Source organism: Mesoplodon bidens (assembly GCF_964165515.1).
Source record: "Mesoplodon bidens genome assembly, chromosome: 13".
Classification (NCBI taxonomy): domain Eukaryota; kingdom Metazoa; phylum Chordata; class Mammalia; order Artiodactyla; family Ziphiidae; genus Mesoplodon; species Mesoplodon bidens.
Window position 1 is genome coordinate 77,580,627 of NC_138169.1, and position 12,493 is coordinate 77,593,119.

Here is a 12,493-nt window from a genome sequence, read left to right on the forward strand (position 1 = left end):
GGTGTGTGTGTGTGTGTGTGTGTGTGTGTCCGCGTCCACACATCGTGTTACCAGGGGCTTCGACCGTTTCTAGCCGTGCGCGCGCGCGGTGTGTGCGTGCGTGTGTGTGTGTGTGTGTGTGTGTGTGTGTCCACACATCGTGTTACCAGGGGCCTCAGCGCTGCCCTCCCATCAAGAGAGGCGACGCTGCACGTTCATCCGCGAGGGAAGCCCCAAGCATCGTGTTTACTTGCAAGCTGCTTCCTAGGTGTCCACGCACAACATACACTCCGGAGACACCATCCGTGACCGAGGCCACACAGAGCTCTCAGTGGCGCGGCCAAGGGATTAGTGAGGGATATCAAGGGCTTTCGAGTGGTTAAGTAAATGTTTTTCCTCTGCCCCTAACAATTTCGGCACTGGGTGAGGGCTGGACGCCACGGGGGGCTACAGGGCAACTTTCAGGCCTGCAGCCCCCCAACCAGGGTGGGTGGGTTTCTAAAGGCCTCCGCGGTCGCCTAGCAGCCAATCTTAGATGTCCGCACCTTCTCGAGTTATCTATACATACACAAACCTATATATTACACACACATATGTACCCATTTTTTTTAAAAAATTCACCAGGATGAATAGCTCCCAGGAGAAAAGCACATAGGGCAAACAAGTTGCATGTGTTTATTTTTATCTCTAAGAGTCTTTGACAAATAAAGTGTCAGGAAAAAATTAGCACGGCGGCTTACCTAATAGGACTCAAGTACAAACATATAGGGACACTGGCCTGTTGAGGTCATAGAAACATGACAAGTGAGTACTGCCATGTGTACAATTATGTTCTCACACTATATTTTGTCTCATTCCTAGTCTAAAATCAAAGCATTCATTCTGTGGCAAAATAAGCACGGCAAATTATTTTCATTTCTTCATTTTATCAAATACAATCGGCCAACATGCCAACCTCTTGCATATAGGAATGGGTGCCTGGTACAAATGTCTTATCCAGGCAAGAGGGAATGAAGGGAGGTGGTCCTTCTTGCCTTCCAACTGCTGTAACAAAGTCCCCTTTTATCCATGGCCGTGGCAGGGAGGTGTGCTGGCCTGGAGAGAGACACTGGGTATAGACTGACCTGGATATATGTTTTCACAGAATAGCAGAAGCCCGTGTTAAGGCCACACATCATGGTTTAGGGATCTTCTCAGAACCTTGTCCTAACCCCCCAAAATTACTTAAGAGAAATTGAAAGCCTTAGCGCTTGAGACCCAGCATGTCAGTGAGGAAATGAGAGGCCAGAGCTGGAAAAAAGACTGTACTTCTGCAAAGAGGGAGACCAGAAGGAAACAGATATCCCATTCCCAGAAAAAGGAAAGCTGCCTTTTTTTCTCCTTTACTCCACAGAGCCTCACTTTACAGATTCCTCCACACTTAAGTGGCATCTTGACCATAACCAAACATTCTCCAGACAGGTCTGCATTATTCCTTGACTAAGGCTATATATTCCCTAGGAATGTTCTGGATACTCTTTCAATCAAAAGAGTGAAACCGTTCCTCCATTCAGATTGCATGCTTATTAGATTCCACCCAAAATGTAAGGACAAGTATTCCTTGGAGGTGTGTGACTTAACTATTTGTCTGTGAGTATTGGTGAGCTAGTGGAGGGAGAACCGGTCTGTCTGGAGTCCTAGATGCGAATCTAGAGACCTTCCGATAACCTTCAAAATGTAGGCACTGTGGGCTTTTCACTTCCCAAGACGTCTTCCACTTAGAGCCAATGGATGGTCCTTTTCCTGGTTTTGCCTGGCTGGCTTCTAGCAGTAGGGTGGCACCGGGAAGAGAAAAGAACAAGATGCAGGGAATGGAGATTGTACCAAGAGTCTGAAAGGCCTGTGTTTCCCTTCTTTTTTCTCCAATCTGCCAAACAAAAAGCTTTTTATTGCCAGTTTTTGCCACCTACTGGTTGATGTTTAACAGTATCATTCAGAAAGTTCTCTTCATCCATCACCAATATAAATCTTCCCAAAGTTTATGAAATTCAAAAAGGACATTATTCTAATCTGAACATAAATACTAATATTTAATATAGGTATATATCAAATCTCCCCAACTATTAAAATTTTTATTTAAAACAAGGATAGAAAGACAGTGTTTACTGAGAGGGAACTGACAACTAATAGGTAAGATGAAAGAGTTAAAAATATAAAACATGACCCCAAACCATTTAGGCAAAGTGACGTGATAATAAATCCATCAACAAAATGAACTGACTAGGCAGAGTAAAAACAAGCAGATAGCCTGCATAAAAGAAAAAGGAACTGCTTAAAAAATAACATCTCACAGGCCTAGATAAGCAGTCCAAAACACTAATTTCCAATTTCAAGTATCTTCTACATTATTGTTTCCAACTTTATTGAGATATAATTGACATAAGTATCTTATATACTACAAACTCTTATGCTAAATAGGGCCATATGCTTTAAGACAGTTTACACAGGTTGTTGGCAAACATATAATAATGTTATTATTATAATACTAATTCCCTATTAGTATTAGTTACTAGTAATACTAACAGTAATACTGTTCCTCATTTATGCTCCAGAGCCCCTCTTTTGTAAGTGTGATCGCATCCAAGTAATCCACTGTGTGCTCTCAAACCATCCTTGTCCTCATCAGGAAACTCTTTTACCAAATCTAAACCAACAAGCCTTGGTTTAACTGAAAAACCCACCTGGCTAAGTTTTGGTGGGTCCTAAGCCTCAAAAAAATGTTTGGAATCATTAAGCAACAACTTTTGAAACCAAGCAATGAAGTGCAGGTAAGTCATTCTGTTGCACAAGTTTAACAGCCAGCAAATAACGTTTACGTTTGGTTTACAAAGGAAAACACGATAAACTCACTCGTGGCAATTTTTTCCTTTCAAATTAATGACTTGGCATTTAAAGTGAATCAACTGAGATTAGGAACTTGTCTTCTACATTTCAAATGTTTACTGCTCTTGTTGGATTGACATGAAACACCATAGCATTGAGGGGAAACAGGCAAAGAATATACATTCCTATGTTCAATAACTAATGTTTATTCTCTTACACTCTTTAGCACAGAGCACAGTATCTCCCACACATTAACTGTTGATGAACACATTTAGAAGAATCAAGGTTAATATGTTTGTTATCTACAGCTGCAGTAACAAAGTACCACAAACTGGGTGGCTTAAAGCAGAAATTTATTCGCCCACAGTTCTGGAAGCTCAAAGTCCAAAATCAAGGTGTCGGTAGGGCCATGCTCCCTCTGAAGGCTCTAGGGGAAAATCTTTCCTTACCTCTTTCTAGCTTTCGTTGGGGGCTGGCAATATTTGGCTTGCAGCTGCTTCACTCTGATCTGTACCACTGTCCTCCCGTGGCATTCTCCCTGTGTCTCTGTTTTCTCCTATTTTTATGAGGTCACCAGTCACGTTGGATTAGGACCCTAATAACCTCATCTTGACTTGGTTATATCTATGAAGACCCCATTCCCAAATAAGGTCACATCCACAGGTACTGGGGATTAGGACATCAACATCTTTTGAGGACACACAATTCAATCCATATCAATATGTTTATCTTCTATCTTAATACGTTTTTTTCCAAAGTAATGAGAAATGTTTATTCCAAGGCGCAAGGGCTGAGCAACGCCTGAATTTCAAAGGGAACCATGATCTTTCTAAACCTTGCCATTTCCTATTTCTGCTCAAAGCTCTTCAGAGGCCGAAATCTCAACTCCTGCGCATGGGGTGATGTGGCCCAAGCCTACCCCCTGGACACCCACCCAATCCTTCCACTTTCCCTTCTTGTAGCTACATCACCTCTATGTGCTTTCTGGAATACGCCAAGATCTCGCATGTCTTTTGCCTTTGCACATCTGCTCATCTCCCTGAAAGGAACCCGACTTTCCTGTGGCAAATTCATATTCATTCCTCAAGGTTTACCTCAACAACTTTCTCCCCTGAGAGATCATCCCCGACTATCCTGGGCAGTCCTAGGATTCCACTTATGCCATTAGAAGAGGTTTCGTATGCAGGCTAGGAGCTTCAAAGACAGAAAACTGGTGTGGATCCTGGCTTCATCGCTTTGCAGTTGCGACCTTGACCTAGTTACTTATACCCGCTCTGTGCCTGTGCCCTCATTTATAACATGGGGATATAAAGGTACCACTGGTAGGGTTAGTGGATGATTTAAATGAGTTAAATGCAAAGCACTCACAACAGTGACTAGCACGGGTTATGTTTTCAAATGTTATGATACCTTAATCATAGCTATTGTTGGATCACCATGTAATTTCTGACATGTGTTTTTCTCCCTAGATTATAAACTATTTGAGGGCAGGGACCATATTTGCCTTTGTGCATTCTCAGCTTAGAATAGTGCCTGGCATTAAAATAGTTGTGGCATAAAATTCAGAGGCCTGAAGAAAGGAATGGGGAGTGGTTCCCCTTCCTCTCATAAGACTTGTAAGAGCCTTCAGAGGGATGTAGAAGGGGGGGAGGGAAATAAACAAGAAATGTAATCGCCACGAGGGAGGGACAGATTGTTTATGCAAAGTCATATCCCTGGCGCCTGGATACCGAGCTCGTCACAGGCACTCAATAAATACATGCTGAAGGAGGAAAAATGGGGTGTATAAAATCAGGAGTGGAACAGAAGTCAGGAAATGTTTTTCTTTTTAAACGTCCAAACATAAAAAATTATAGAAGTGATATCCCATGCCATTTACATATATAAGTTGCTCAAATTTAAAGAGAGGTTAAGTTTGCCAATCAAGACATCCAAAGCATCTCTTCTCAATGTGACCAAAATTTTTCTATTTAAGGACAGAGAAATAAATATTAAGGCATGTCCTTTCCCGTATCTCTCGGCTATGCCCTTCAAGAGTCTAGGAGATATTTCATTGTTGGAATATGAAGGTTTAAAGTATGGGAAATCAATTTATTTGTGTATGAAACATAATTACTTAAGAAATTTTCTTAAATTCCACATTTCTTACTCTTTTACTCATATATCCCACACTGGAGTCAAACAAACACTGAACATATTGGAAACAAGGGCCCAGAATACGAAATACTTACCGTGAAAATATTACTTCCTAAAAAAGTGATATAAATCAAGCCTTGTCAAGTGTTTAAGATGCAAGGTTAGGATAACATTATGAAAGAGGTTTGTGTTTTGTTTAAACATCTCTTAAAAAAAATGGACATTTCTAAACAAGGAGTTTTTGAATCTGTAAAGCGTGTTCCCCATTTATTTCTTGTTGTGATTCAGAAATACAAGATATGAAAATCAGGTTACAATTCTGCCACAAAAGCTTCTAAAGTAGCAAACACAGGTTCTAATATATATCAAAATAGCCGTATGCACTCTTATCAGTTCAAAAATGTCTTTAGAGTAGTCACATCAAGCAAGTGTAAAATATAACAGCTAATTACCTCCTCTTCAAAATACCTAATCTGCCATCACTGGTCTGAACTAAACAAGGTTTAGTCCAGAATATGGAAGGTTATGGTTAGTAGGTGTTTTTCCAAAGCTGGAGTCACTAAGAAGATAAGGAAATGAGAAAGATTCAAAACATTTTATGCCAAAAAGTATGAATCTTTTAAGTGTCCTCAAGTGAGTTAAGACACGTTTAAATTGGAATATGATGTAATAAAATTAAATCTGTTGATGATACAATTCAGTAAGAAAAAAATTATGGTATTGACTTCTTCTAGAAAGACAAAGACATACAATTCTTTGCATCTAAGCAACTATGATCAAAATGCTCTTGTCATCTAAATATTAGAAATGGTCTCTCAAATTTTTACTTCTAAGAGTCAACAATATATGGCTTAACAGATCCAAACAGAGACAGAATTAAACATATATGTGTTCATATAAAGGGGCCACCACTAACAGCATTTTAAATTTCTTCTCCTTTCAGGTGTGAAAATTAAATTTTAAAATATAAAGAACAACTCTCTTGACTTTGTTTTTGTAAAAATAAATGAGAATTGTTTTTACACCTTTTTCAATGATAGAGGGTCCTTGAACATATTTTGGAATTTCTAAGGCTGAATAACATTAAGCATTTTAAAATAAATATACTCACAAATACATTATAATAAAACAGTACACCCCAACCTAGCAGAGGCAGACACTTGGAACTGAAACACACATAATAACCTATGTCTCACACAGAAAGAACCCACATTTCAACAGAATTATGATTGAACTTCTTCTGCCACAAGTAAGACATATCCACTTCTGGGTACAATAGAAAGTGTTGAATCAATGCAATCCAATCCTTAAAAAAAAAAAAAAAAAAAGCCAGTAGTTTCCCTAACAATCTGACTCAGGCTTTCTCTTCTTCCCCTGAGCAAAAAAGCAAGTCAGTATTAAAAAAGGTTGTACAAGAATTGAGCCAAAAAAGATAAAAAATAGAATTTGCCTTGTAATATTCATGTTTTGGATGAAACCAGATCATTATGTGATGCTGCTTAAGTGTCTACAATCCCTCATCCAAAACCCTTCAGGCCAGATGTGTTTCAGAATTCATCATTTTTTTTTTTTGCATTTAAAAAGGTAATATGGGGCATATACTGGACATTACAAAACATCTCCACAGAGTCTGGGGCAATCCCTGTAAGTCAAACCCATTGGTATTTCTTCGGACAAAATTAATGAACAGTCCACGGAGTGGCATAAATAAAAACTATAATAATCTCAAGTCAGTTCAAGTCAGGTTTTGCTATCAAATGAATTATGGCACCAAATTTAGGAAGAAAAAAAGGAACACCTCAGTTTTCAAAGCTTTTTGGTTACAAGAATGTAGACCTTTGCCATCTATGACAAAGAAGCCCATTCCCTGATACTATAACCTCCACAAATCTGCTCTCATGCCTGAGCTTCATTTGGCTTGGGGATATCTCCCCACCGTGGAACAGGGGACTGCAAATTTGTTCAGGCAGTAGATGACCTGGAGTCACAGTGCTCTCTCTGAGGATACCTTGAGAAATGTATATTGAAATAACTATTGCAAAATAGTTAATTTTATTAAATGAGGCATCACCTGGGACTAGATTTTAATATAGACCTTCAGTAGAAGGTACCAACATTCAAGAAACATTTATGAGAAAAGAATACCATTGAGAAGCACCCAGCTATTAATTTGTATCCGTAAATTAGAAAAACACAGCCTTTACTCCCTTTTAGAGGCTGCCCGATATGACTCAACTTTGCAGATGATGGCTCTCTAAGGCTGAAAGATTCATGAAACCATTATGGGTTCAAACCACTCCCATAAACTGCAATGAAGTCATTCCAAGCAACTTATATATTAAATAATAATTTCTTCTGTCTTTGTCAGTGTTTGAAAATGTGCCATTCTCATGTCTTTTAAAAAGACACCATGGATTAAAGCCATTAGACAACTTACTTTGTAAAAATGAAGTTCATTTTAAAGTCAAGAGTTCAAAAACTCAAAAGCTAAAAAGATTTGCAATAATTTTTAGGTCTTTAATCTTTTGTAGAATTGTATTGTTTTGTACTGTTACCAAAACAATCTCTTGTGTTGTTTTTTTAAAACAATAAAAAAAAGTTTCTTCTTCAAAAGCAGTGGACTTTTCTCACCAAAAGGAACTCAAAGATGGTAATGTATAAACTTACTGTGTATGCAAAGGGGAGGGGACACAGCGTTACAATGGAGGTGACTGCCCTCAAGTCGGAGGAACACATACAATGACAGAGCGAAGCAGGTAGCAGTGGCTAAAACTCATCAGAGGCACTTGCTGTGGAAATCCAACCAATGGACAATGGAGCCTGGCATCTCGAAACAACACTCAGGGGACCAACAGGATTTCCAGGTCTCTACGGTGAGAGTGATGGCTGGGCTTTCTTAACGTGGTACAGAGAGGATGTTCTCAGGGTCAGTGGGAGAGTCACAGAAAGAACAGGGCAATCATTTCATTTCAAAAACGAGTATCTTCAACATCGGCCTTGTCATCCTACATGTTTTTTCTTAATGAATAAAACTGAAACATGCTATCATCAGCCTTTCTTAAAAGCTACATATATGCTACGAGGAGACAAAGGTCACGCTTTCTAATTTTTTCATTTGCTTTAATAAATTCATTAATTTAAAAAGTCAAGTCAAAAAAAAACTGGTCTTCTCTTTTTTTTTTTACAAAAATATTATAGCAGTATAAGCAAAATTGGAAAGGGAGATATGGGAAGAATAAGACACTACAATGGAATGGGTGAGCTTCAGGTCATCATGGCTATTGAATTAATTGTAAACTTTTAAGCTTCTAAGATCTGCCTTCTCTTCAGAAAACATTTTAGAGCCTGCCTTTCCCGGTGAACGAAAAATGAACAGTGCCCTAAGCATTTGAGTCTAAAGAAGACAAGAAAGCCTTATTTTTTCCAACTGGAAAATATTCACCTCCTTTGTTCCACTGCATTGCCCTCTCCCATCCCCCTTGTAGTTTTATGGGATCAAAGAGAGAGAAGCCACGAGAGTCCACCAGCAACAGAGTAAGTGAGGGACGTTACTATGCACTCAGACACAACAGCAATGTATAAAATGCATCTGGAATAAAATACACCAAGTTAAAAAGAAAAAAAGAAAAAAGAAAAGAAAAAGGCCCCAGAAACCCATAAACTGCCTCTCATGAAAGGTTAAAAAAGTGCTTGGAAAGTACATTTCTGGACTTGATCTCTACCAGGGAAAAAAAAGAATAAATAGAAAAAAAATTTCAGTGATCACTCTGGAATCCTGACCTTTACCCTGCTCACACGCTATGAATTCCCTTACCATCACTTCTCCGCCTCGGAGAATCAAGTGGTCTCCTGCTCCAAATTTGCATAGTATTAATAATATTCTCTGGAGTTGAACGTCTATCCCCCTGCTTGCAGCCAGGTTTCTGAAGAGCACTGGTCCAATCTCACAGATTCGAAAGCGAGACATGAATGTCTGCAGGCCAAACACTGCGTCCCGTTTAGCAGCAAGCTGGTCAAATTATTTAGAAAGTCTTTTTCCAAGGGATAAGAATTAGGCAGTTTTGTCTGCAATTTCAGATTTCGCTCTCTGCATCATGCAGCGACGAACTATACTGTCGAAGCTTCCAAGGTAAAACAAAGCAATCGTACGGAAGAGGCCCATGGTGACTACCTGCAAGACAAAGAGACCTTTGAGCTCATGCAACAGGACGACACAATCATCCATTTCAAGGGATTTTAGGATATGTCTCTGATAAATAGTTTCTAAGACGCATCTTCCAATCTCCTCCAAGGATAAGTACGTATAAAGAAAACTTTGTAAGTGCCAGCAGAACACGGAGAACAGAAGTTGTCTGCTCTGAGCCACTGGACGGCACAGGGCCTGCCAGACAGGTAACGACAAAACATTTGTCCAGTTAATATATGCAAATTATACAAAGAACAAAATAGGGATTCTTAGTAGTCTTGGGGTTCTCTGACCTAGGGTAGATCCAGCACAGCACCTCAAATATCCAAGCTACAATCAAGGCTTTTTGGTTTAAGGTTTATGTTCTGATCATAAAAGGCAGACCCTACTCTAGGTGCTGAGAGCGCTGTGGTGAGAAAGACCAGTGCCGGCCTCCGCCAGCGCACTCCATACCAGGGCAGACAACCAACTGAAAAAAGGCAATTACTACTTCAGGGTTAAGACAGCAATGAACCATTTCCATTAATTTTCACTCTTTCCACTAAAGAACTCTCACTACAACACCTGTAAGGGGAAATTTTAAAAGGCATAAAACTACAAAGAGAAATAGTTTCAGATACACAAAGCCTCCAAACACTTGCCTCCCAAGCACTCTTTTTTTAGGAAGCTGCCAGAAGAGGTAAACAGCCAAAGAGAGCGGTGTCAACAAAGAAAGGCAATGTGCTGTGATGCAGAAGGCAGGGGACCCAATACCCAAGCGAGGCAGAGGGGTCCCCCAGGATGACCGAGAAGGGGAGGCCAGGGTCAGCTAAGCACCTGACGGGGGGCAGCCAGTCCCGACAGGCAGGTCAGGAGGCATTCCTTCCAGCGGTGAAACTGAGAGAGTATCTGATATTTCTGAGAGGAGGTGAAGACAGTCATTATGAATAATACACAGAAATAGTGCATAAAAAAGGCCAACAATAGTTTCGGGGAAAACAAAAGGTTGTATAAGAAAGGAAAATTAGTTATGTGCATTACATAGCTCAGCTGTGAATAGCATTTAAATAGCCCTGCGAGTGGTTATCTCAATACAGATCTAACCAAAATCACAGTATCACTAAAAAGGGAGGGTGGGGATGGAGGAGAGGTGGGTGTGAGCAGGTGGGACAGGGTGGAAAAAGGAGAGCTCCATCCTCTTCCTTCAGAGCAGAGCTAGTACCTGACCCCGAACTAAGAAATCGAGTGGGAGCGGCCACGTAAGTATCTGCCTAGAGATAAGGAGGTGAAGGTCAGAAGGTCCAGCTAAGAGGACAGCCTGACTGCTTCTGAGAAAGGTGAAACGCGGGATATGGGGTGAGGGTTTGCTGTTTCTCATAATGAGTCTTAAAAACGATTTGATTCTCTGAAGTGTGCGCAAGGATAAGTTTGAAAAATGTAAAAACCAAAGGGAAGCTGGAAAAGGAAAACTCTGGAGACAGTAAAAAGATCAAGGGTTGCCAGGGGTTCAGAAGCGGGGGGAGGTGAATAGGTGGACATAGGGGAATGTCAGGGCACTGAATAGTCTGTATGACACTACTGGTGGATACATGTCATTCTACATTTGTCAAAACCCACAGGATGGATGGATAACGCCATGAATAAACCCTAGTGCAAACTATGGACTTCAGTTGGTAATAATGTATCAATACTGGCTCATCAATTGTGACAGTGCGGCCACACTAAGGCAAGATGCTAATAATAGGGAGGGGGGAGGGGAAGAGAGGGTCTGCGGCAACTCACTAATTTCCGCTCACATTTTCTATAACCCTAAAACTGCTCTAAAAAATAAAGTCAGGGCTTCCCTGGTGGCGCAGTGGTTGAGGGTCCGCCTGCCGATGCAGGGGACACGGGTTCGTGCCCCGGTCCGGGAGGATCCCACATGCTGCGGAGCGGCTGGGCCCGTGAGCCATGGCCGCTGAGCCTGCGCGTCCGGAGCCTGTGCTCCGCCACGGGAGAGGCCACAGCAGTGAGAGGCCCGCGTACCACACATAAATAAATAAATAAATAAATAATAAAAAAATGAAGTCAATTTTTTTTTAAACTTAAGGGAATAAAAAACACACAAAAAAGCAATTATACTACAGCATAATCAGAGGCTAAAATAGGGGTGAGGCCAAGGCATTTCACCCAGTCATGGAGATTTCTGGAAAAAGCAACGTTTAAGGTGAGACCTTGAGGGAAGGCTGGAAGTTGGTCAAAGGAAAGTGGGGATGGAGAGACAAAGACAAAGCGGCAGACAGAAGAGGAGGGGCAGGAGGAGAAGGAAGAGGGGTGACAGGGCCGGAGGTCAGAGGGCCGCGCCACAGGGGCTGGGAGTCTGCGTCCCGGGCACCCGTGCCAGCCGGTGACGCCAGGTGAGAATGCAGACCCTGGGCTGCTGGGTCTCCAAAAAAAGTCCAAAATCTCGACTTTGAACGTAAATCTAATTTTGAGACTATTCTATTTCCACACGCAGGCTCATACCAGATGGACCAAACAGAACGTTTCACAGGCGCGTGGCTCCCCGGTTCACAACCTCTGGCGCACAGAGCCTCAGGCACGGAGTGTCCTGGTCTGAGCTGCACGAGCAGCGACAGGGCCAGGAAAGTGGGCCGACCCAGGACGAGAGGGCGGGCGGACAGAGCTGCCCCGACATGAGGGGCAGGAGAAGCTGGGTGGGCGATGACACGCCCGTTTCTGGTTGGTCTCGGAAGTGAACGTGAACACTGATCACGGGGACAGGGAATACAGAACTGGTGACGGAAGGCAGGGGGCAGGATATGCTGGGGAAAATACTCTAAAGTCTTCCTGTGGACGTGCTGAACTTCAGACGTAAAGTCACAGCCCAGGGAAAACGTCTAAAAGAAATGTAGTGTCTCGTCCTTTTTTTCTTTTCCTGGCCACACGGCACGCGTGGGATCTTAGTTCCCCGACCGGGGATCGAACCCGCACCCTCTGCAGCGGAAGAGCAGAGTCTTAACCACTAGACCGCCAGGGAAGTCCCTAGCGTCTACTCTTAAGAGAGAATCACAGTGAGAAGAGAAGAGGGAGGAAACTCAACACCTAAGTCCCGGGGACTTTCCGTCTGGACGTGGTCGGCTGCACATCATGTAGCGCTTTGTCATAAACTGCCCACTAGTGGGGGCAGCCCCTGCTCAGTGGCCTTCCCACCCCTCCCTGCCCTCCTCCTACCCTCCACCATCCTCAGCTTGGTCTTTCTAGAGCAATCCCTCTGTCATAACTCTCATAACACTGCACTGTACCAGCCTCACCATTCTTATCAGTCTCTCCCTCTAGACTGCAAGCCCCCTGAGGTCAGAGAGGTTGCCT

At 42.1% G+C, this 12,493-nt stretch overlaps 1 protein-coding gene across 1 annotated transcript in view; it reads right to left on the bottom strand.

Annotated features, from left to right (window-relative positions):
- Positions 1 to 8,076: 8,076 nt before the first annotated feature.
- Positions 8,077 to 12,493, bottom strand: part of KDSR (3-ketodihydrosphingosine reductase) — a 35,535-nt gene continuing 31,118 nt past the window's right edge. Inside the window, exon 10 of the mRNA XM_081251720.1 lies at positions 8,077 to 9,148. Within this exon, the coding sequence (XP_081107846.1) occupies positions 9,029 to 9,148 (120 nt within the window). The 3' untranslated portion in view covers positions 8,077 to 9,028. The remainder of the gene's footprint in view (positions 9,149 to 12,493) is intronic.